General features: G+C 31.3%; 1 protein-coding gene across 3 annotated transcripts in view; it reads right to left on the bottom strand.

Moving 5' to 3' along the window:
- Positions 1-4,316: 4,316 nt before the first annotated feature.
- The window catches only part of kcc (solute carrier family 12 member kcc), a 322,100-nt gene continuing 300,264 nt past the window's right edge, over positions 4,317-26,152 (bottom strand). For 2 of the 3 annotated variants that reach the window (XM_077440387.1, XM_077440388.1), the window contains 11 exons: positions 24,324-24,716; positions 12,767-12,886; positions 10,746-10,939; positions 10,503-10,671; positions 10,176-10,365; positions 9,879-10,094; positions 9,691-9,798; positions 7,079-7,261; positions 6,164-6,306; positions 4,871-5,010; positions 4,317-4,754 (listed from right to left, as the gene is read on the bottom strand). In XM_077440387.1, coding sequence (XP_077296513.1) covers positions 4,663-4,754; positions 4,871-5,010; positions 6,164-6,306; positions 7,079-7,261; positions 9,691-9,798; positions 9,879-10,094; positions 10,176-10,365; positions 10,503-10,671; positions 10,746-10,939; positions 12,767-12,886; positions 24,324-24,716 — 1,948 coding nt within the window. In that variant the 3' untranslated portion in view covers positions 4,317-4,662. Of the gene's footprint in view, positions 4,755-4,870; positions 5,011-6,163; positions 6,307-7,078; positions 7,262-8,828; positions 8,883-9,690; positions 9,799-9,878; positions 10,095-10,175; positions 10,366-10,502; positions 10,672-10,745; positions 10,940-12,766; positions 12,887-24,323; positions 24,717-26,152 lie in introns of all 3 variants that reach the window. The other variant, XM_077440386.1, reaches the window with a different exon arrangement.

Genomic DNA, 26,152 nt, shown 5'->3' on the forward strand with positions numbered 1-26,152 from the left:
GTCTGAATTCATCAATAAGGTTGCATATTAAAACACAATGCGAGATTGATTCTAATCGCTGCTCACAGCCTAAACTAAGGTAACAACGTCGCCTCGAGAGTATGTTTATTTAGTAACATATCAACAAATCAAAATTAAATCATTGAAATTTCTCAAAACTATCATAAAACCTTGGGTGCATTATTACGATCTTTAAAGTGTTCACTAACACACAAATATTTAATATACATATGCTTTTTTTTGTTCAATTATATTTTATATACGAATGTATTATAATCTGAATGAATATTTTTGGCAAAGTTAAATAAATTTGGTAAATAATTAACAGTGCTTAAAAATATTGATAATACTATTAGTATAATTGAAACTTTGGCACAACACTTATTATGAGAAACTATACAAAGCATATAAAAATTATACATGACATGAACTAAAGTGTGTAAACCTGATCTATAGTTTACATTTTAAGAATATAATTAAAATAGTTTTCGATAGAAGCAATTTAAGTAATTGTTACACGCTTATACAAAATCAAAACGATTTATTATGGGAATATTATGTTATATGAATATATTATATTTTCATTTATTTATTTGACTTCATGCAATAATATAACATACATACGATATATCAAAAGTGGTAAGTACGTACAATTACAAGTTATAAAATTTTTCAAAATGAAATATTGTTTAATTTAATATTCAATAAATTATTAATATCGTGCACGTGCACGACAAAAGTATATATACACTGAACACAAAAGGCAATGATTTTTTTTTAAAGTTTTATTAATTAAATAGTTATAGATAGTGTATTAATTAAATATTTGTATAATAAGACATTTACCGTGACTATTTATTGTGTATAATTTATTTTTTCGATAGAAAATAAATCAAAAAAAATTAGCCATAGAAAGTTGATGTGACGTGAATTTATATAAGCAAAAATTAGAAATAAATGCCAACTAGAATAAATCAATCTATTACAATTTCACTAAATGGAATGTATTTTTTTTGTAAGCTGCATATTCAGTTGAAAATAATCATTGCGAATACTTTTCGCCACATTACATTAATAAAACGACATACTTATTCCATTACAGTGCACATTTCCATTTTTCATAAATGTATTAATCACAACTGTGTGTATATAAGGTTTATAAAATACTTATTATAAAACACAAAATCGACGGCAAGTATTCATTGAGCGAAAACATCTGATGTCGCGAATATCTGGCCTCGTTGCAGTGTGATCATTCTGCAGCGGAATAGTTTTCAATGTGTTACTTTAATATTGTTATGATCTATCTAATTTGAAAATAAATTTCAACTAATGCTTAAAATAAGAAATTTAAATAATTGTCAAGAAAAGTATCTTAGAATCTAAAGAGAATATTATACACACAGGCACGCACTATCAGACGAATGTGCACACAAGCATAACCACCACGTATGCTGCGTGTGAAAAAAAAATTATGCTTCCTTCTGTACTACATAAGTTTTCACTTCATTTGGGTCTAACATATTTTTAAAGTGAACAATTCAAAAATGAAAAAAAAAATAGTTGAGATGAAAACGTAAACAATTAGATTGTTTAGGCAGACATTTTTAAGTATTGAGCATCTTCTGGTTAGGATAATTTTATTATTTTAAATTTGAAAATATAACAATTTATAATATTCATAAATATATTTCTATGAGTTAGTTTTTTTTTTCAATTTATTTTAACCGTTAGATTTTTTTGACACATAGAGACTAAATATTTATATTATAAAGTGAGGTTGAATATGATTCATTGAATTAATATTTATATTAATGCAAATATTATTATCTTACTAAATCTAAATTTATCACACATTCTAGCTACTTTTTTTTTTGACATTTAATTAAGTTTTAATATTACACATGAAAACGGTAGAATATACTTATAAATCGTTATTAATGTATTTTAAATACAACAACTAATTATGCGAATACTTTTTAAGTAGAAACTATATTTATAGTTACAAATTAAAATATTGGATTATTTTATTTATTCACGTACTGAAAAATGCTTATTGCAATTTTTTTTTCTTTTTGCATTTACTCTATTCACTTTTCAACAATGTTTTCAATCTCACCATTAGTTTTCAAATGATAAATCCAGCACAAGTACCAGTGGAGATATTTTGTGTTCGAAATGAAATCGACAACTAAATTTAAAAGCATTTTAACAAGTAAAGCACCATGAATATTCGGAATAATATCTAAAAATTTATATTTATTTAATTAATAATTTCTCAATTATAGACTTTGTATTTTTGTGCAAGAGAACTCATTATTTAAGTATTTATGTTTAATAATGAAATTTCAGACATTCACTTTTACACACATGAAGTTACGTTAAACATAAAATAGGTTGATGTGAAATATGGTTAGTTTTTAGAATAAGCATTAAGTGACAGTCAAATTTGAAAGCTCTTAATTTTTATACTATGCATTTATTAGATATTATATAATACAATCAATATAAAATAATGCATAAGCAGGTCCCAAAAAGAGTGCACCAAATTCATGTCTATCATACTTTCGAAGCTACAAATTTTACGATCATGCGGTACAACTTTTGAGACACTGGCGAAATGAAACATAATTTTTTTTGTTTGTCAGATACTACATACATATATACATACATAATATATCATGTCTCATAAGATATTAGTTTTATAAAAGTTATTAATTTTTAGATTATTCAATATTAAAATAGCACAAAATAAATATAAACGCACACCTGAGAACCTATCACATAATTTCTTATGTGTAAATATATTTTCTTAATTTTTCATGAATGATAAATTATCAATATTTTCAACAATCCAAAAACAAATTCAATGTTTTGATTTATTTGTGTGCACATCACAAGATAAATGTAGCAATCTTTTGATCTAATTTTACTTTCAATCTGAAATGAAATTATATTTCAATTAACTAACAATTAATTATCAATGATCATGGCGAAACATGTACATACACATTAAATGAATGTTGTAACTTAAATGCGAATATTTTAATAGACAATAAATAATACAATTTGATTAATTTTCAACTAACGAATTGAAAAAATATCAAGTCAAATATTATTAAATTTAATAATTCGATTTAATTTTATTATAGTAATAATATAATATACATAAAAAATTAAAGTAATTAAAATTATAATAAATTCTTATAATAAATCTTATTCGTGAGTTTTAAAACTTTCTGTGCAGAAAGTTACATTAAACTATAATAATATATAATATAAATTTTTGCGCACCACTTTTTGATTCTTGTTGTAAAAGTAATATATAATTCAATAAGTTCAACACTTCAAAAGTGTTGATTTAATATTTTAACATAGGAAATAAAATATTTATAAATATACTTCGAATAGATAATAATGGTAATCTTTGGTTTTTCTACATAGAAATTTAAAATAAAAACAACATTACATGTTTTTTGGTAACTATAAAAAATATTATTTGAAATTCCAAGAAAAGCGCATTAATTTTCTTTCTCCTACGTGAGTTTTTTTTGTTTATAAGTATTTAAATAATTTTTCTATTATTGCGATCACATTTACATACTGTTGTTCACCGACAATCGGTTTACAATCATATCACTAATTATATATAATATTTATCAGTGTAATATATCAGGAAACTGTCTCCTTATATGTGGTTTGACAGTCAATAAATCATTTGTCATTTTTTTCATCATAATATGGCGCTCTTTACAATCATGCACAATAAAATTTTTATGACTTTTTACTATTAAATTTGATGTTTATGCCATGTTATAAGACAAATGACATCTTATGAAGAAACATTTTATTTATATTCATAATTAGAAAAAGTTATGAATATAATATATATCACGCAATATATTACACTGAATATAATATATTGTATATCGATACATTTATATATTTTTCTAAAAAAATTCAATGCAAAATTATTAATTATCATTAGAAAAACGATAGACCTACTCGTCATGTACATAAGTAATGTTAAAAACGACATCCACATCACACTCCAGGAAAATAGAAGAAGAATCCAATTTAAAAAATTCGCAGAAATAAAGTTTGCACAAACACTTTCACATAAATACAACGCAGAAATATCAAATTGTCAAATTTCGCCTTAAAAGTAATTACAGATATTAATATGTATATTTATTATCGAATAAAAATGTTCTACATATTGCAAAATCACTAAAAACATCACTTTTCTAATTGAAATGTCAGAAAGAAGGCTTCACACCCGTTGGATTCATAAGATTTCTTTTTTTTTTTTTTTTTGATGAAAGGATTAAGTATGATCATTTATTCAACTGTTATTTATTTCACTTGTAGAAGAAATATAAAGAACGTTAAAAAATAAAGAGCAATCTGAAAATGATTCATGAAATTATTATTCAAAATGTTGTCGATATAATATTTTCAAAATATATATGAACCGTGTTTCCACTATGTTCTAGGCATTCACGCAAAACATTTCACTCTTCAGACGGAAATACTTTGTTCTTCAGTCTTTTAAGATTTTGATAGACAGCTATCCAACAGATGGGGTTGTCATTTGACGATAGAAGGATACAATATACAAATAGCAGCAAACTTATAGATTGACCAAGTGTATTTGTAAATTCAAGAGTAGATGGTGATCACTTCTCGTCCTCCCCCACGTACCATTAGTACTCTTTCTAGTCCTTCAGTAAGAACTTCTAAAAATTCCATATCTGAAATTTAAAATAAATTCTCAATATATTGTTATCGGGCTAGTTTTGAGTAATTGCACGTATCCATATAAAATATATCATCAGGACTTTTAAAATCTAGAATAAAAAATACTAACAATTAGATTCACGTTCCATCTTTGTGTCCCTTGGAGGACCTGGTAAATTAAGTATGACAAGTTGAGCATCATGGGACTTATTCACAATCACTTCATTCAGCTTAACAGCTGTATGCATACGACGGACATTTCCTTCATCCCTGCAAAAAATTTTTCAAACATGTCACAAAGTCAACCAAAACTACTCAAAATTGATTCAATTTTTTTTTTTAGTATAAAATTATGCCAAATAGTATAAAACTACAGATAATCTGGTGTGTATAAGAAAAAAATTGAAAGCAATTCACAATGTGTAATGGAAGTTATAAATTAACAATGTGGTAAAAGTACTTATGGAATCAGCCAAAAAATTTCTATTTACGTTTTTTTTTAATCTTTTTATACAATTTTCATATTAACAAATGAGAACTGCATTCGAATCAGTCATACTGAGATGCACATAAATCACGAACTTTTAATTTTACATACGAATTTGCGTATACATATTTTATTTAAAGGTTTTTATGAGGGCTGTACACCCGAAACCTTAATTTTGTTGCCGTTCCTTTCTTCGATATACATATATATTGAGTGAATGCGACAATATATATCAATATATATATATATTGAGTGAATGTGACAGTTGCGCTTCGACCAGATAATACGTATTTTAAATCGACAAAATGGAGGTTTCGTATTCTCCTATTTTCTCCTCCAAAACTGGACCAATTTTTAAAAAAATTTCATCATCGGTATGGGAAAGATATTTTCTGTGCAACTATGTGCGTATTTTGTTTTAAATCGACCGTTAAATAAGCACGCTGGACTCTTTTCGTGGGTGTAAAAAAGAGGCGATTTTATAGATGTTTGGCGGCTCATAGCTCCTATAAAAAATAACTAATCAAAAAAATAAAACGATAGATGCATCCCAATGGTGGATATCTATAGCATATTAAAAAATAATTTCTCTAGTGCCATAATTGAGGAAGGGAGAAGTGTAATACGTTTGTTTGGACAAGGCGCTGGTGTCCAGCCCTCTTAATGTTTCATCTCAAATGACTAGCATCAAAATAATTTTATTTTCATTATTTATTAGTAAGTGCCTTTAGGTGAAAAATAAATTGAAGTGAAATAAATGTGAATATTTAATTTAAATTTCTTTCAATATTTATTTCTTTGTTTTTAACTACTTTTAAATGTCTATGTATGTATATATTTTCATGCATCAAAAATGTAAAACATTCCCGTTGAGTTGAATTTTACCTGCCATTTTTAGCATAGGACGCAATATTATTGGTGGTAAATGGTACTTACGGTGTAATGCTGACAGATTTCTTGGTCTTATCCAGCTTCTTTACGTCGGAGCCCTTGTCGCCGCCACCACCACGTCCGTCTGCCGTGTCCGTGTCCTTTTCGTTGTCTCCGCCGGTATCTCCCGGCCGCTTGTCACCCTCGCACTGAGATGGTTCATCATCGGGGGAAGAGTCCCACATTGAATCGATTATGTGCAATAGACTGCGGCGAAATTCTCCGCCCTTCGTCCGGTATGAGTTAATTGGTTAGTTTGCGCAAGCCCCAAGAAATGATTAGTGAGTTAAGATTGCAATCCGAGCATTGCACATGATCGATTCAACATTACCGCTTGATGTCATATATTAAGTTTTGTTATTGATTTTTTTTTATTATTTTATTTTTTTGTGTTCTAAATGCATAAAAAGGTTATTATGCTGTAATCAAATTAAAAGATATATGACGAAAAAAATAAATTTCGACAAATTTCAAATTATAGTATACAATTGGGTTAAAAATAAAATTTTCAAAGCATGCAGCAAAAAAGAAACGATTTACACGTGCAATTCTTTTTAAAAAGGGAAATGTAAATAAAAATAAAATAAAATGTATACTCAATGGTGTATTAAATATTAACAAAATGTATATTTTCAAAATAAATCCAAATTGAAATCAAAATTCTTATACTTTTTTTTTATTACAATATAATATACCACAGAGTATTTATGCACATGTCTTTTACCTATTTCTTTTATTTTACATTTATTTTATATAAACTACTTACTTTTCCATTCTTAGTGGATTGAATACATTGCATATGTTTTATGAAGTAACAAAATTTAAATTAGTCAGTAGTTAATATAAAATAAATATTTTTTACTAATGTAATGTAGATACGTATGTAAATATTATAGTGATAGAGTAAGTCTTATATCTTACCCCATCTTTGTCGGGAAGACCGTTCGGCATTGGAGGAGAAGGCGGTGGATCTTGGATCTGATTTGCAGCAGCAGGATTATTTTGATTTGGACTAGTCGGTGCATCTTTTCCGCCAGGCTCAGCGAATCGAACTTTGGTAGCAGTTTTCACTTCATTATGATGATGATCGACAATTGCTTGAACCTGAAATATTGTGAGAAATAATTAAAATATTATATTATAAATAATAATACACCTGCTGTAATGCAAGCAGAAATACTTCACTCGATACCAGAATGGTATTCAATTTAAAATTTCAGCTTTTTATATTCAATTCAAAATAGTTATTTATAGTTAAGCACGTTAACTATCGAATAATACTATCTTTTCTGAGAGACAGTTTTTAAGCTTCATGTGTATTATACATATATACTACAATTCTATTAGAGGTAAAATTTAATATAATCAAAAAGCACAAACTCAAGATCTAATTTACTAATACAATTTCATTGTCTGTATTACACCGCTTTTTTTAGATTGTTCTGGAATGTGTATAGTATTTCTTAAATCTATTTTTTCTTACTATTTATTCTACTGGAAATTTGTATAGACTGATGAGACTTGATAAATGAAATATAGCAAATATTAATATATGAAGTAAGGAATGAAAATGTTATATGTAAATGCAAGAAACAAAATACGTTTACTATGCTTATAAATATTTGAGTTAAAAATTATACATATATTAAAAAAAAGTATTTCATAATTCATTTACATATAACATTGTTCTTTCGCTTTATATGTATGTTCAAAGCATTTTACATGCTACAATTATGCAGGAATAAATTATTAAAAAAATACTATGTAGGTGTATATTTACACATAAATTTATGAAGTATGAAATTCTAAAACTATTTTTATTTAAAACATAAAATGTCTTTGTCATTCTAACAAATAATAATGTGATGAAACACACAAATACATATTTTTATATGTATCTTTTTATATGATGAAAATAACATAACATATTGATGAAAAATTGTAAAAAAATCACAGCAATCTCACTAATGAAAAATGCATTTAAATATGAAAATGAATATGAATATTTCACAACAATTACTTTTAATAAAAAAAATATTCAATTAAAAACCATTTGCCTTTTTTTTTGTAGTGTGAATATTTCATTCTGAATTTTCACGATTTTATAATAGAAAATATGTAAAATATCAAAAATTTAAAACAGGATAATTATAGTGTTTCGTAAAAAAATTAATAATACTATTATATTATTATTAATTAATAAAATAATCTCTGATAATATAATATATATGACATAAATGCCATTAAATAAGAGTTCTTATTAAAATAGAAAATCCTAATTATATATTATACATATCTACATATTTACTTGTAACTTAAGTTTTAATGATATTATATACCTATGAATCACAAAGTCTAGGTCACCTGATAAATTTGATCCATTATATAGATTTAGATTATACTATGTACCTCTTTTAATTTATTTTAATTAGTGAAACTATTCATTATTACGATGATGAATGTACATGAAGAAGCCAAAAACATCAGAGCATCTAAAAACAATTATACAGTCGATGATGATCATGATGGTGATATTTTTATACAATGAATGATGAGAAATTATGTTGGCGGAATCAAAAACAATAAAATGATCTCAAAAAAAATTAATAGGGGAGGTGCAGTTTGGGATGCAGAGATTTTGCTTGGTATTTTTTTGCTACGATGATTTTACCAGAGGCAACTTTTCTTCGGAATCAGATTCGTTGAAGTCCACTAGCGATTTCATCTGCCGAGTTACAACGCCGCCATGATACAAAAGAGAAAAATGCAATGGAAAAAGAGGTTCACATGAAAAACATATTCCACACAGTATTTACAGTACAATTATTTTTTATCATATTTTAAACAAATAGAAATCAAATGTAAGCCAGAATAAAATAAAAATAATCAAATTTTGTTCCGTGTAACGAAAATTCACAAAATGATAAAATTAAAATTTTGACAAAAAAAGCGATCCACTGACATGCGAGTTCAATGTTCATTTATAAAACAGTTTTGATGTTCACAAACAGAAAATATAAAGTAGAATCAGCAATGAAAGAAAGTTGTGAACTTTATCATGGTCTATGATAACGTGTATAACGAAACATTGCATAAACACAGTCATTTATACAGAACTTTTCAGATAACCGTGTTCATGATCAATTTCAATCAGAGAAATTATCATTAGCTTAGCTTTGTTCACAATTTACTGTTGAAACTGACACTGATATAAAGCGTGAAATTTAACATAAATCATTTTTCAATAAATAAACACAGAAGTCTTGGTGTTTTTTTTTTATATATCATAATTCATTTAATAAAATAATAAAAAAATACCAATATGAACTAATAATAATAATATAATTTAATTGCTTATATTTTAAAAAATATATTTGTACATATTATACATACATACAAATTGTGTATGAATAATAAAATTACCCAAATTTCAAAAACCATCATAATATAATTATAAAAATAAAAACAATTGCTCAAACAATATTATTATTATTTATTTTGTTTAAAGAAATATAGAAAAAATGAAAACTGACCACTCCGAGGCTTTCTTTCTTGTTGAGTTGCAGCTCACGTAGCATTTGATTACGTTGTTCCATCATCAGAGTACGTTCATAGGTATATGCCGATATATCGCTGTCCATCTGTGAACATTTTCAATTACATTTTTGATTGAATCTATACAGAATATGTTGTATGAACAAAAATGAAACGAAGTTTTAACCATTTCCACAACTTCCACTTCTGCTTCAATACGCAAGTGATACAGGAACATTTTCAAGTCTTTTTTCATTTGAATAGAATTATCTTCCATTTGAGCAACGGTGAAAATGCGCATTTTGCAATTCTTCCAAGTGCGGTGTTGCTTCAACAAGAACGGCAACAGCATCAAAAGTCCTCCGTCGTGAACGATCCACCAAACATCAATGTTTCCAACAACCTGAGCATCAAATGTAAATTGTTTAACTGGCAGCATTGATTCAAACATAATATAATACGTACAATTTATATAAAATCTTACCTTTTCAGTAGAATCAGGGAAGAAATTGATACCCTTAGGTACTAACAATGCCATTCTAGCTGCAGTAACGTGACGAACAGTTTGTAAGAAGACTCTCCATGTCTTTTCATCTTCCGATTGACGCCAACCATACGGCCATCCAAGAATAACAGTGTTGGGTTTCATTCCGCCAAGACCAGTAGTTTGAACCCTAATTTTATATAAACCTTAGTTTAAATCATATACATACATACATACATATGTTGATAAAGCTTAACTTTTTGTTTGAAAGTTTTTTCTGCAGATGCCTTATATATAGGTATATGTGGTACATCTAATCATACTTACAAGTGGCTGAGACCATCAGTGATGTTCCTAGAGACCAAAATATCAACGAATCCTTTGACACGCTCTTCATCCATGGTTTTACGAAGATGTTGCTTAGCTGCCAATGCTTCTCCAGCAGAACGAGTGTAATCTCCACCAATTACCGACACGCAAATAGTCAAACCCTTACCTATAAACAATTTGAACCATCGATTACTTCACAAATTCAAATCTACACAATTCGAAATATATAATAGTATGTACCAGCTTTAAGTTGGGATACAAAAGCGAACAGTTTGCGATATTTTGGCACGAGATCGGATGTCGGTTTGGCTAAGATAAGAATCTGAGGACGCCAATTCTTGGTATGGGGAGGTCCTTCCTCCAGCCGAAGTAAGGAGTATCGAGCAGCAGACAAGGCCAAACCTCTGATTCCATCTCCCCACTCTTTCTCAGCACTGAAATTCGTAATAATGATTTATCGAAACGGCACTTGATGTCGCAAATATATGAAGAGGAAGCTGCCTTCATTTTTCGGCACAACAACATCCGCTCAAGCCGGAAGCGTATCCTATTAGTCTACTGAAAGGCTTCTAACGATAAGAACAAAGCGTATAAATCAAGAGAACGGGAAACTGCTGACCAATCAGTATTGGCTAATTTGTCTTTAGGCCTCCAGGCGTTATCCAATGAAAGCACAATAATGACGATAATTAATTTCCTTCAATGAAACACATAAATAAAAGGTCTCAGTCGAATTGTAATTTTTAGCAGAATGTGCCACCGACGAATCGAACCAGCAAATCTGACAAAAGCTACCTAAAAATAGGTCACCGGGATAAAGAGTCACCATTCCCCTGGCCGTTGTACAATGCCATTTTTCCTACCGTCACATTTTTAATAGCAAAAATAAAACGTCTCTCACTAACGACTCAGTGAATCGTACTCCACACTGTAATGGGTCTTCACGTTGAATATACCATTCAGCGAGTATATTTATAATACTAATCAAGAATTAAATACGAAAGCATTAATATCGCGTACTACATAGAGGAGGGTGCGCTGTATTAAATTTATAATTTTCTCGGGTTGGGTTAAGGGGGATTTCCCGGAAGTCGTCGGGCAGTGTCCAGCAAGGTTCAGATAAATTGTAGACGATTTTCCCCGGAAGCATCGATCCAAGCACGAAGGTCGAAGCACGGATAAAATACGTGATCGGAATTGAATCCCGTCGCTAATTTCTTATATCCTCATATATTTTAATGCAAACACTCGATATTTCATTTGGATCGTTTGAAATTCAAGTCGTGCTTTCGAATAGTTACGCGATCGCGATTGTTTCGCTTTTATCTGTTTTCTCTTCTACTTTTCCGGGTGGTTGAATTGAAAAACGTATGAAATTAGCAATAAATCAAATACAAATGTGTTTATATTTAGATCGACATCCTCGAAATTTCTAACAAGAATATTATTATGTATGTACCTACTATTGTTTTGAAACTTACAATTTGCACGAACAAAGGTCTATCGTGTGCGTCAACATCTCGGCACAGCACTACACGTAAAAAACTGTTCATACTATACAGCACCGCTCGTTTTCGGAACGTTCATACTTATTTTGGACGAGTACAAGGCAAAATCGGCTTATATATACATTACAGAGTGCCACGACACGGCGCAATATTGCTTGCAACGTGTCGTTTAATCAATATTATCACAGCATGACGCTTCAGAAAATACTCATATGCGGATAACAGCACCTCAGTTAGTACGGGTGCACTTGCCACTGTGACGTCATGCGTGAATATTTCTACATTGACTATATAAAACCGGTTCTGCTTGGCACGTTTCAGTGAAATGTACTGCTGTATAATATGAATAGATCGTACCAGGTACTGCTGTTCCACATTACGGAACATTTGAATGTGTCAATATAGAATGTACTAAATAATATTTTTCGTAATGCTGTTTACGTGCAATTGCCGGCTTGAGCTTTACTAGTATAAATGAGCCTTAATAATTAATTAACTTATTCATTATGTAAAATTAGCTTTTCATGCATGTAAAAATTATCGCCGATAATTTTTATCCATATAAATAGCTGAATCTATTTATATATACTCGTATATGAACTATATGATAACTATGTAAATTTTTTTCTGAAAAAATTTGGAAGACGCATATTCAGCGTATATGCTCGTATTGTGATAAAAAAATATTGGAAATTTATCGCTAGGGTATACATATTTCATGCTTGTGTTATTTTGAAATGAAAATTTATTTACCCTCTGTATTCGATGTATTTGTATATGAGCCCAGCCATGACCATGGCGATCAAAGCGTAGAACCAAGAGGTCATAAACATAATAGCGATACACAAGAAGAGACCAGCCAAAGATAACGACCTGAAACATAAATACACGTTAGGGAATATTTGCATGAAAAACATTTTATCAAAGCATACATACATCCGACTACACGAACAAATTGCAAACTTCAAAGTGCGATATATGAAATTCTACAACCCACACTCTCTCACATGTATACAATATTATAGATTTCTTTTGAGAAATATGGAGCTTTTAACACCTCCAGTCTGTAATATTTTCATGTAGTCAATGTCGTACATATGACTATAGAATTGTCCTGAAAAGCAAGTGACCAAGTAAGTGCAAATCTGCAACCAGACATTCTCAGTCCGATGTAAAGCATTACGCCGAACAAATATCTGCCTCTTTGCATATGAATGTTCACTCACACATATGTATGTACAAATATAGAAATATATTTCAGCCAAATGTAAACAAAATAAGAGGTTCCACGACGCATACAAATAAGGGTGAATACGTGCCTTGATAGTGTAATATAATATCTACATGGATGGGGTTACGACAAAAAGAAAAAAAGCGAAAAATATTTTATTTCAATTGTCACAAACAGGTATTCCAGCGTGTCGACACTCGGTTTAAGTGTTACGCAATTTTCGTCGATCTATCACCCACTTTTCCAACAACGTTACTCTTTTCCGATTTTCCCATTTTTCACGCACTCCCTCACCTCGGAATCGAAGGGGGATTTTTTTGTCATTATTCCATCGTCGCCGTCCCATTTTTCGAATTTTCCTGTGGGAACAACGGCGTCGGTTATGTCGCCTCTGTGGACCCGAATCCCAGGACAATGTGCGCTCTCGTATTTCTAGACCGATTTCGCGAAAGAAAAAGCCGCGTTACGGGTCAATGCCGATTTAAAATATTGCCAACGTTCCCATGTGCGAATATTATATATATATTTCTTTTTTTGTGTACACAGGCTTTGGTTGTTGGTTGTGAAAACGAAAAAAATAACTAGAACGGACATTGCCGGCATTGTAATGGCTGAAAATCTGGATAAAGTGAAAAATAAAAAAAAAGGGCGGTCGACATCAGCGATTTCGTTATTCGCGGCACGATTTTTACGTTATGTTTTTTTCTATTGTGAAAATGTGCCATAATGTCAATTAAATATATGTATACGTATGTATATTGCACCCAAACACATACTATATTCATACTAGAATTCATATCGTATGAAATTGTTAATATTTAAATTTTTATAATCACCGATGGATATATATTTGAATATTTAACAGAGAGCATTTTAGTATCAAAGTACCTAGATCTAAAAAATTTTTTCCTACAAATTGAATTGCGACCGTTTTTAATAAATTTTTCTCTTCCATTTCGCAAAGTTATAAAAAAGATGCAAATTTTGATACAAAAAATCTTGATATAAAAAAACAGAATCATATTTGTGTCAAATGTACAATGTTTCTGACCAGGAAGGTGCATTGGGGTTACCTGTTTGGCCTTCCTGGTATAGATTAAAAACAAAAAAATGAAATATGATTATAACAAGAAAGAAATTCTTTTTTTTTCATATATGTATAATATTTTTCATTTATTTGTTTTCCCAAACATTTAAAGAAAAGTTAAATTGTTCTTTTCGTCTCAGGAAACACTATTGATTAATTGTGCAAGAAAATTAATAGGTTTCCTACTATTATATCTATATATTATTATTGGGATGAAAATTATTATTATTTTATAAAGTGTTGAGGGAAGTGTTCTTGAAGCTTTTCTCTCAGCAGAAAATACATTGAGGACTCTCCGGTTTGATTTATCGTCCGACGCAAGAATAAAGGCAATATTAGCAGGTCCCTTTTACTTATATTATATGTACATATGTATGTATAAACTTTCATACACGTATACACACAATGTTTGTTCGCCAGAATAAGAAATCGCGAGCTTAGCGGGTAATTTCTCACGCTTCGCCGTTCATCCCTCTCTCGCGTCAACGGGCTTAAAAAATCATTTTTCATCTGATGCCAAGAGACATTTTCACGCAAGAGTTTGGGGGTGAAACCTCTCACTCTCCCCCGACCTCTTTTTTCTTCGCTTGGTAATTGCATTTTTCTCGCGAAACCGCAGATGTTTCCTTCGGCCTCAAACGGCACGATTTTCCACACCGAATTTCCTCATATTGTCCGTGTCGAAGCGCTTTTCCGTATGATTTGCAAATTCATGGAAAAAATACATTATTGAGTGTGAAAAGAACATTATCATATTCTCGCCAACATTACACGTGCACACACACAGCGTGGGCGAAAAGTACAAAGCGTTCTATAGCTCCACAGACATATGTACATACATACATACATATACATATAATATGTAGATCAAAATTATATTAAAAAAAAACTTGCGATACCAAAAAATACATAAAGTTCAATTAAAAATTATTTATCTTTAGAATATTGGATATGATTTTAAAGGAAAAGTCGTAAAAATATTTTCAAGACCGTTTCTATATACATGTATGTATGTAATAATCTGTATGTAGTATATTGAATTATGCATGTGTGTAGTATAGCAATATATGTATGCAAATGTAATCTATGTAAATATCTACATATAAAGAACCACAGTATAGCTCACAGCTAGACCTAATGTACATATACCAGAAGAGAGGTCATGGGTTCAAGTCCCGGTCGGAATCGAGTAATTATTAGATTCATATATGAATGTATGTACATATGTACATACATACGCTGCTGGCGAGATCTGGGTGGTTTCTAAACCCCAGATCGAATGTCTCATGCTAGAGTTGCCGATTATCTAGCTTAATTATTGTGACCGATCCAATAAATCGGCATCCTCCTTCCCCTTTCAGTTTTTCGAGAATTCGAGTTTCTAGCATCCCAAAATTGTTGTGTATCATAAATATACTACCTACATACATACTTTGGAAAACGTGTTCTCGCAAATTTGCTGTGTATCAAATTTTTTGATTATTGTTTATACAAGTTTGTCCATAAGTGACTCTTTTGGATTTTATAATAATAATATTCGTATTGTTCAGAATTGTTAGTACTGTAGCTTGGACGTGTAGAAAGGTTTCCGAGATTGAAATGAAAGACGCAACAGTAGTGGTAGAGGTAGTTTATTGTTATTGATCCGTCCAATACCCAGCTCCGAATGAAGCACGGAACAAAACCGCCTAATATTTATGCCCAACGTCCTTTTAACACAGAGAGATCATTGGTCGATGGGTCGTGAGACCTTATTGGCTGTTATATATGTATATCTTGTTCATACGTCGAGGCCTTTTTGGAGCGAACGCGAGATCAGGCGATCACCTAGCCTCTACGTTACTTATGTACAAAAATCTGAGAATAGGTGTCGCGTTAGGGCAACCTGTCATGACACCTATGGTAGAAATATGTATAAAATAAAATAACATAATGGCATAAATGTGAACATTCTTAAAATTTTTATTTTTTGTAAAGAATATGATTAAAGGTACGTGTTAAAGCTTCAGGAAGACCTTCAATTTCCTGGACACCCAAAGTGTTGTAACACTGTTGAAGGATAAAGTCCCGGACTCAACACAGGAAATTATGTAGTTTAAGGAAGGTAGCCTTGAGATAAAATTGAAAAAGGTTATAAAAAAAAATGTTAAATATTTCAATGCACATTTATCCTTCATTTTGCACAATTATTATATAGATGGTTAATATTTTTAAAATAATAAAGTCGGAAGATTTGCCGAAATTATCTATGCATGCAATTAAAATTGTATGCATTGCAAGTAAAAATTAATTTTGTTTATGAAAATAATTCCTAAAAGGAAACATTCAAAATCTGTTACGTTGTTTTATAATTTTATATACACCATAATCCATAATCCACGTTCCATTGTAACAATTTATATTAGTATCTATGTAAGTGTAGTAAAATAACGATGAAATATTGGAGCACGTTTATTGCTTTTAATATAATAAAAGAGAATATTATATTTACCGCGTTCGTATATTAGAAAATCCAGCTACCGAAAAACGAGGCATTCCATTAACTCCCTCCGGGGGATTTCGCTCGTTACGCTATCGATCCAGCTTAACCCTTTCGCGGCACAGCGGGATATTACATCGTACTACATAATTTCATGACAGGTTACACGCTGCGGAATATTTTAACTCGGTTCGAATTGAGTGACTCCACGTCGAGAGTTATCCAAATTCCGTGTGCATCGCAAAGAGAGAGCGACGATTTTCACCGTCGGAAAAGCGCTCCGAATGCTGCTCACGTTCGTGTGGAAAATTCGAAAAGTTTACACAACCGGCACGTAGATACATATGTATACACATCTCCGTTCATAATATTTAACATGTATATTACTGAATTGTGGAAATGATTCAATTACTCGGCTGTCGGGAAGTTTTGCGATTAAAAGTAGCCGGCCGTGGTTAATAAGAATTTATTCACAAAAAAGGGTCTATTAGTGGACCGATTTTCGACAGATGACGCTAATGGTCATTAGGGGAATTGCGCGGGGCAGTAATGGCCCGACGTCCCGGGAAACGCAACAAATTCTCGATATCGAAAAACCCCTCTCATTTTCCGACCCTTGACACTCAAACGTCGCAAATTATGTTTGATTGATCCGTCGCTCTCTTTGAGCACCTCCATTTATCGAAAATTTTATAATTTGAACGGTCGCTCGTTCCGATTTTTTTTATTTAAATATAATAATAAAATTTTCGTATAAAAAATATAAAAGTATCTCTCACTGATTGGTTGGAGGTATTGAATAAAATCTGTATATACTATTTAGAATGTATGGTGTGGAGTTTGGATGAGAGAAGGGGTTGAAAATCGCACATTCGGTGTGTGATTTTAAAAACTGGCGTGCATTCAATTTTTGTGTAATAAATGTGACCCGAACAACAATGCCTGGCTTTGTTCAGGATAAAATTCATTCATACGTTGGAGCACTTTTATTCGAACGTTGGAAATAAATAAAAGTCCTGTAAATTAAATACTGCGTTTGAAGAGAACTCTTGAAAGAATCGACAGATTTTGGTGTATAGTAAAAACATTGTTCAAATTTGATAGAAAACTAAATTTATTTATAATGTTTAGTATATATATGTATATACATATGATAATAAAATAGTAGAAGTAGTAAATAATTATTTATATTTAAGTCAAATAATTGACATGTCCGGTAGTAAAGAAGAAGAAATAAATAGACGTATGAAATTATGATGGAGTACATTTGGACGAATGAATGCGGTTTTTAAATAAAAATGCCACTTTGCCTGAAGAAAAAGATCTTCGATCAATTTGTTTTGCCAGTGATGACGTATGGATGCGGAACTTGGACAATGAACGCTAAGTTGTTACACAAAGTCCAATGCACTCAAAGAAGAATGGAACGTTGTATGTATGCTTGGCATAACGAGGAAATACAGCAAACGGAATACGGGGGTGAGAAGTATGACAAGGGTTGTGAATATAGTGGATAGAGTGAAATGATTGAAATGGCAATGGACGGGCCACGTGGCTAGAAGAATGGACGAAAGGTGGAAAAAAGAAATGCTAGAATGATACTCGAGAGAATGCTAAAGGGTAGAAGGAAAGTCTCAGGTAATATGGTTAGACGAAATTAGGAAAATGTGTGAAGTGAGATGGATGAAAGTTACGCATAATAGAGACGAGTGGAAGCGTGTTGGAGAAGCCTCCATCCAGTGGATGACGAATGGCTGTAGATGATGATGATGATTTGTACGTATATGGTTCAAATAAACTTTAAAATATCGTAAACTGATGGAAACTACATATGTATATGCGATCTATTTACAGCTTATATGATGAATCTATTAATTTCCTCAATATATTCCGATTTTGACATATCTTGCACGAAATTTATATCTAGATATTTACCATTCGATCTTTCGATATTTTCTTTCAACTAGTAACATAGCTCAGTAATCAGTGTGCAATGATTTCAACTGAGTGATCATGGATTTATTCCCTGACCTGATATTGCTGGGCTTATCATACCGACTGGATATGTGACTCTAGGTCGATCATTTCCAATCAGAGTTTGCCAATTTATCTGATTTTCTCGCAAATATCGAGTTTTCGGCAACCTCGAATATCGCTTAATTATATAAAATGCTACAAATTTATAAATTTTATCATTAATATTTCTGTGGATGTTAATTTATATTTACATACATACTGAATTTCACTGAATTGTTTAAGATGTCTCTGTGGATGTTTATTGATTTGTATCTATTTTGTATAGTACTAATAATACTTGTGTCAAATGTACAATGTTTCTGGCCAGGGAGGCGCATTAGGGTTACCCATTAGGCGTTCCTGGTATAAAAAAAAATTAATAAAAAAATAAATGTTCTTTGTTCTCGTTGTTTTAAATATTTTATTTTAAAATTCTATTTACGTCATACTAAAAATATTATATGTACAAAATTGATTATCTTTATTTTATGTTTATGTTTCATTTCCGTGATTATTGAACGTCAAAGTTTCACATCTTAACATCGTTATCGACAAAACCCTTTCTATTCAAATATAGTGGAATATTGAATTTACAAACAATATTCATTCTTTGAAAAGCACTCCATCTCAATTTCATTTTTCCTCTTCCATGTATTTAGTAGTACTCGGAATTTGACCTAGATGTATTATGTACAGTGTGTGTGTACCTATTGTGAAATTTAATACTTTGTGTAGGTACGAACCGAGGTTTATTTTTAAGATAAAAAGTTTAACAGAATAATGAAATATAAATTTAGATAATGTGTCCATGGGAGATAAAAGCGTATTTTCCTTTGAAAATTTGAAAAATAAACTTTTCACTTAGATATACAGCGATATTCGGTAAGCCGGGTTTCAAAATTTCGGAAATTCTGTAGAAGTAAGTGAAAATATCGAGAAACTTATACATTGATGTGAAGCAGCTTTAAAACAATTTCAATATATGAAAATGAGACTTAAACTTTCGAACCGGACAACAAAACGTTAGCTTTTCAATTGGCAAAGTGGATTGAATTCGACTGATACTATTATGTTGGATATATTGAGTCGACGGCAAAATACTGATCCAATGAGTAGACCAATTTGCTTGATAGATCGAAGTAATTTTATTTCTGAAATTGTTCAATTCATTGAATTTCGTTAAATCTCGTTTGATATCGGAATCGATTTGCATCTTGGTGACTTTTCCCCGTTCGGCTGAGCGTCAACCTCATTTCGTACCAGTTTTTATTCTCATTCCATTACGATTATTTGTGTTGTCGTTACTTCATTTTATGACATCGATAAAAGCTCTCCTGCAGATCCTCCACCTCTTCAGTGGAGGAGATGGAAAAGGAACATTCGGTCGATGTGCCGCAAACAAAATTTTCTCTCTATTCTACGAAACCGGATTACTATTCTTGTATAATACATACATACTCGTATATCCGCATACAATTTTATTATTTGAATTTTTTGTACTACAAATATTCCTATCATAATAAAATTGCTTATGAATTGAAGTATGAATTTGAAAGCGTGTTATTTAGTACAGGCTCACACTCTCACGTAGAAATATGTTGTTTTATAACAACAATTTTCGATCGATATTGTCCAGAAGGCGCCCGAAAGTCTGGAGTGCTGTTCTTACTGCCGTTTTCTCTGCATCTATCATCTTAATTTATGTTTATTTTCTTTTTCAATCCAGATATTTTTCTAGCGAAGAAAATAATACGATTTTCATCCCATTTCCGCGGCGTCCGTATAAGTTTGCCCACAAAGTCAAGGCGAACACAGAAATGCCTATCGCGAAGTATTAATTATAGTCATTATTAGTTTCTCCACAGTCACTTGTAGTATAACGTTTGAATGATGATACTACGTTGAAACTTTCAATAAGTCTTCGAGATCAAGGGATTTGCCCGAAACTTTGAACGACAATTGTTATTTCTGCGTAATGGCTTTATGTTATGTTCGGCGCTATGAACGCCTACGTCAACTTCGAAACATATTTTGATCCGAATTAATTTTTTTTGTATAATACAATAGCCTACAGCCACAGCCTTAACCATTAAAATATAAAGCACAAAAGTTAATGTTTAGTTAGTAGAACGTTTCCTTGTATTCCGAAAGGTCTAAGTTCAAACATTGATAAGGCAAAAAATCTGACAACAACTTTTAATATAATATTACATAATAATAATTCGGCAATATCATCCTACTCAATAATGGAGCAGTTTTATACAGAAATTGCCACTTTTAAATCACTGTGTATTTTTTTTATTTAGCCGATACATGTTTTTCATGATGATATTGCGTATTATTATCAATTTTTTTTATATATTTTAAGTTTGCTCAATACATTTCTATGGACATAAAAATAATATAGAAGAGGCTTGTAAAAATCAACACAATCAAATATGTGTATACATTATTACGTGTATATGTTTTTGTTTCTTATTAGTGAATTGTGATATAGAAATATTATATATTAGGAATATCATGCATACCCAAATAATAAAATAATTTATAAGATTATATATATATACACATATATAAAATGGATTTGGGAATACATCTTTGTTGATATTTTCGATATTTTCGATTACCTTCAGAATTCGGTTATCGCGCGGCCTTAATTCAGCTTGAGTAAACTGAAACTCGCTCTCGGATGATGCTTCTTTGTTTTTTTTTTCAGATCAACGTTTGGACCCTCCGGCCACCGAAACGCTTTCCAGAATAAATTAATTAACCTTGGACGGCAGGCAAGAAAGTGGAAGGAAAACGAACGGAAGATAATGAGACCTCGCGGATAAGGCCGCGGGGGAGGAAAAAATAGACGCAAAGGAGCTCTGTCCGACAATGAAAAGCGCGAAAAGTGAGAGAAATGCTCACAATCCCACTAGGTGGATTGGGCTACAATTTTTTTCACATTGAATTTCCCTAACATTGAATATATAGACCTTAAGTTCATTGTTTGAATAAAAAATAACGGAATGGAGGAGGAGGCTTCAACTCCGAGCACATTATGTAATGTCGGATAATTAAGTAGCTTTTGTTGAAACAAAAACAATACTGGAAGCCATAAAAATAACAAATGAAAGATTAATACTGCTGAAATGTACGAAGACATTCATTATATAGCAAAGGTACACAAAATTATTAGAAAATTGGAATTTTCCAATGGACCATCATTTAAAAGGCTCAAATTACAGATTTAATTTACCATCCATTCATATTTAGTATGAATGGATGAAAAATAATGAAAAAGGAAATGAGCATTATTTTTAGTTCTTTGTGGTTAAGTTGCATTGATATGAATATCAGTATTATATTGACAAAATAGTATATCTACGTTTTTTTTTAGTTTTAGTATAAATAGGATTGAATTTAGTTTTGATGAAAGTACGGTTTCCATAAAAGGATATCGCATGCCGACGAAGAGTATTATTAATTTGTATGATATTTTTTATATGTTTGAATGCTGCGTTGTTCTGCTGGTCATTAGGAACATAGATAGTGAAATGTATTTTGTTCTGCTGGTCTATCCGTAATTAACAATAATGACTGTCAAAACCGGTTAAACTTGGTACTAAATTTAATTTAAAAACAGATCTTGTGAAATAGTATATTAGTACAAACATGTCTTTTATGCAAAAATCGTTAGGGGTGTTTGGCCATTTTTGATAGTGGAACCACACATGTATGTAGTATGTACATAAATACGTACAAATATGTTTGCCGATAAATTATCTGTAATAAAATTGGTTTCAAAATTGAATCAAAATTCTAATGATGAATTTAAATTAGGATTAACATGAATAATTTTTTTTCAATTGCTAATATTTCATAGGTATGTCACACTATATGGGAGTATACATATATATTTATGTATGTACATACATATGTAGTGATTTCCTCTTGAAAGGATTGCGTAAACGTTCACACCAGACGAGTCACGATGAGTCATCATCATCATAAACGGCTGACCTTTTCTTGGGTTCGTTCACTCAAACGGGTGCCCATTTAAGGAAAGTCGATAAGCGCGCTTCTTACGACGCGAGTGAAGAAAAAATAAAGGAGTAAAAATAATATCAGACGTACAGAGAAGAATAACGAACACAAAGAACAAACGCGATATATTTCACCCCGTTGTTCCGCCATTTCCTTTTTTTTTGTTTGCGTTTCATTCGTCTGAGAAAAGCTTATCTACGAGTAGTTGCTACGGTTCACTTTTTTTGCCCGATTTATAATGATCGTATCTTAACGCTGTAATTGAAAAACTTCAGGCGATAGACGCAGCAGCAAACTTGAGAGGACTGAAATCGAGAAAAAAGCGAACGGAAAAATTCTCAGATATCTATCGGAACTACCGCTGCACTGGAAAACTCATCGCTCTATAAAGTAAAACCGAGTTTGGAAGCGGAATCGAAAAAGTGCAAAAATTCGAGTCGACTTTGCAGAATTCGATAACTCACACGTCGAGGAGATTAATGGACTCTCAAGGATCGAAACTAAATTTTATGATCGTCCAAAGGACGTGGCATAATATGATCTAAAGGCGTAAGGGTTCTGCCTCATCGTACTATATTCTTGGATATAATGGAATTATCCCTTTCTGTGCCAGTGCGTTTCCGTCATAGCAACCCTTTTGGTCATTAATAAAGCACACAAGAAATAATCCTCTAGTGCCTAATCCCGTTGAAATATTGCTTCTTTATTAAATGGAAGAAGTATGTATATACATATGTATGTAGCTACCTAAAATCATATTTTTTACTACATTTTAGCGTATGCATAATACATTATATATACATTCAAAAATCGATATATAATTGATGATATGTACATAAGTTTGAAAATTGAAAAATCTTTTTGGACTGACTTGTCAGAGTAAAATTCAAAAGTTTTAATTCTAGAATAATTCAGTTTTTAATGCCATTTTGTATAACATTATTTCGTTAATTCATCATATTATTGAATCTTTTAAAATTTGGAAAGAATGTAGGAATCCGAAAATTCAAACACATTTTTTTTGAATAATTGACTTGTTTGGTAAAACTCTTGAATACTATTTTAGTTTAAATATGATATACCTATAATAAGGTTGAAACTACAACATTAACTATAAATAGTAAATTTAGTAACTCAAAACCAGCCAATTTACTCGAAAAAGTTTTTAATTTCATAGTTTTAATAATATATGTAGGACGAATAATAAGCCTCTTAAGAGTCTTTTATAAGTTGAATAGTCAATAGCCATTTTTGCAGATGTTTTATTCTTTGTTAATTAAAAAAGCACTCTGCAATTTTTACTGCACTCTGTAGAGTTCTACCATCCATGAAGTATTATTAAATGGAAGCACTTTTCTCAAGAAACTTTCTAGCAATGAAACGGTTGCAGTTTCAAACTTTCATTCGCATACTTCGCCTCGAGCTCAACGCTTTACAGAGCAAAAAAAAAACTGAACTGACTTACCAATGGTAGTACTTGAAACGAGGTCTCCAGTTGGGCGTCCTTAGCAGGGTTTGCAAAGCACATGCAAGATTTACGAAGCCGTAGCACATCAAGAAGAACATGGACAACAGCGGGGCGAGGATGTCGACATTTCCCAAGAGGATTCCGCATTGACAGATAGCCATGGTGAGGATGAGGGCTCGTGTAGGTTCACCTCGGCTGGAAGAGGTGGCGAAAGGAGCCAAAAACGGTATGATGCCATCTTTGGCGATGGCCTGCAGCAGTCGAGGGGCACCAGTGAGCGATTGGAGACCAGCACCGAGTGTCGACAAGAACGAACCGATCAGGATGACCCATTGATTTGGCCAGGCGATGTTAGCCACTACCAATTTTCCACCGATAGACTGTCCAAACCTAAAAAAGAGTAAATTAAAAGCACACATTAGTATAATTTTAAAAAGCACACATTAGAAAGGGACGACACGAATGAAATAGTGTGGGAAAAATAAGTGTTTGTGTAAATTATATTTCCGTAGAAATATGTCAAGTGTGATGATATTACATACGTTTCGGGTGACATCCTGTAACATTTATGTACGTGGCGTGACATATGATATCCATATATGTATTACATATGTACATATATCTTATGAATATGTCCAATGTGATTCAATGTGAAATTGCGAAAGTACGTTGTTTTTTAAATTTATTTCAAGCGATGTGCATATTTCGTGACATTTTTTATAAATCTCTAGATAGATAGGGCACGGTGCTCTGTGATATTATGTATATTTTCATCCGAGTGGCTTCGAGAGTGAAAAGTTTAATGATGTTGACACAATTAGGAAGGAAAGGTTGGTTTCAAACTAATTATGCATCAAAATTATTCTAATAAGTTTACATTTTTAAATGTACAACAAGTGTAAGTAAAATTTGTTTATACATAATCAATATTAAGCTACATATAATATATGTATAAAGGGACTACTATTATTCCGCCACTTTCAAATATTATATAACGGCTAATATTTATCCATATATCATGAAACTACATATATAAAAATTAAACATTCATTGTACTTTTTATACAATAAATATGTAAGTGTCGAAGTAACGAAGATCTTTTTATTAGAAATTTTAGTTCGTCAGTTTAGCCAGTAGCATGGCTCGGCGGTTGCGTAGATACTAAGCACCGAGTGGTTGCCAGGTTTGATCCCGTGAGCTGACCGTGATTGAGTTGATTCTGAGTATAATCGTTAATGCTGCTGGTCAAAATTGGATATTTGTGACTCCAAGTCGATCGTTTCCCATCAGCGTTTGCCAATTCATCTGATTTCATTGTTGAAGCGGTTCCTCCATCAAATTTGCTAAAACCATCCTACCCATTATGTCACCACTATTTGAATATGATTTAAAAAATTCATTATGTACCTATATAACATACATAGGCGTCTCGCCAATTGTCTCATGTAATGTATTTGTATTTTGCTTATATGTATGTCTGGTTTCAGTGACGCATTAGAGTATTCTGTAATACGTAAATAAATAAATAAATTTATATGTACATATCATGTGCATTTATGAATGATTGTTTTTATTATTTTTTTGTCTTGATTTACAGAGAGACTTGCGGATTATATTTTATTAGCCTCCATTCTAAAAGCAACGACGAAGAAAGAATACTAAACAGAGCAATAAAGAAGTTAATCAGCGAACGGTGAATTTACGCTTTGAATCTACTCGAGTATTCCCCGTTCCCTTTTATTATACCTACATACATACATATATTATACCTACATACATACATATATTATACATATGTACATACATTCTTAAGTGTTTTGGCTGCA

The sequence above is a fragment of the Arctopsyche grandis genome, chromosome 10 (genome assembly GCF_051622035.1).
Source record: "Arctopsyche grandis isolate Sample6627 chromosome 10, ASM5162203v2, whole genome shotgun sequence".
Taxonomy (NCBI): Eukaryota; Metazoa; Arthropoda; class Insecta; order Trichoptera; family Hydropsychidae; genus Arctopsyche; species Arctopsyche grandis.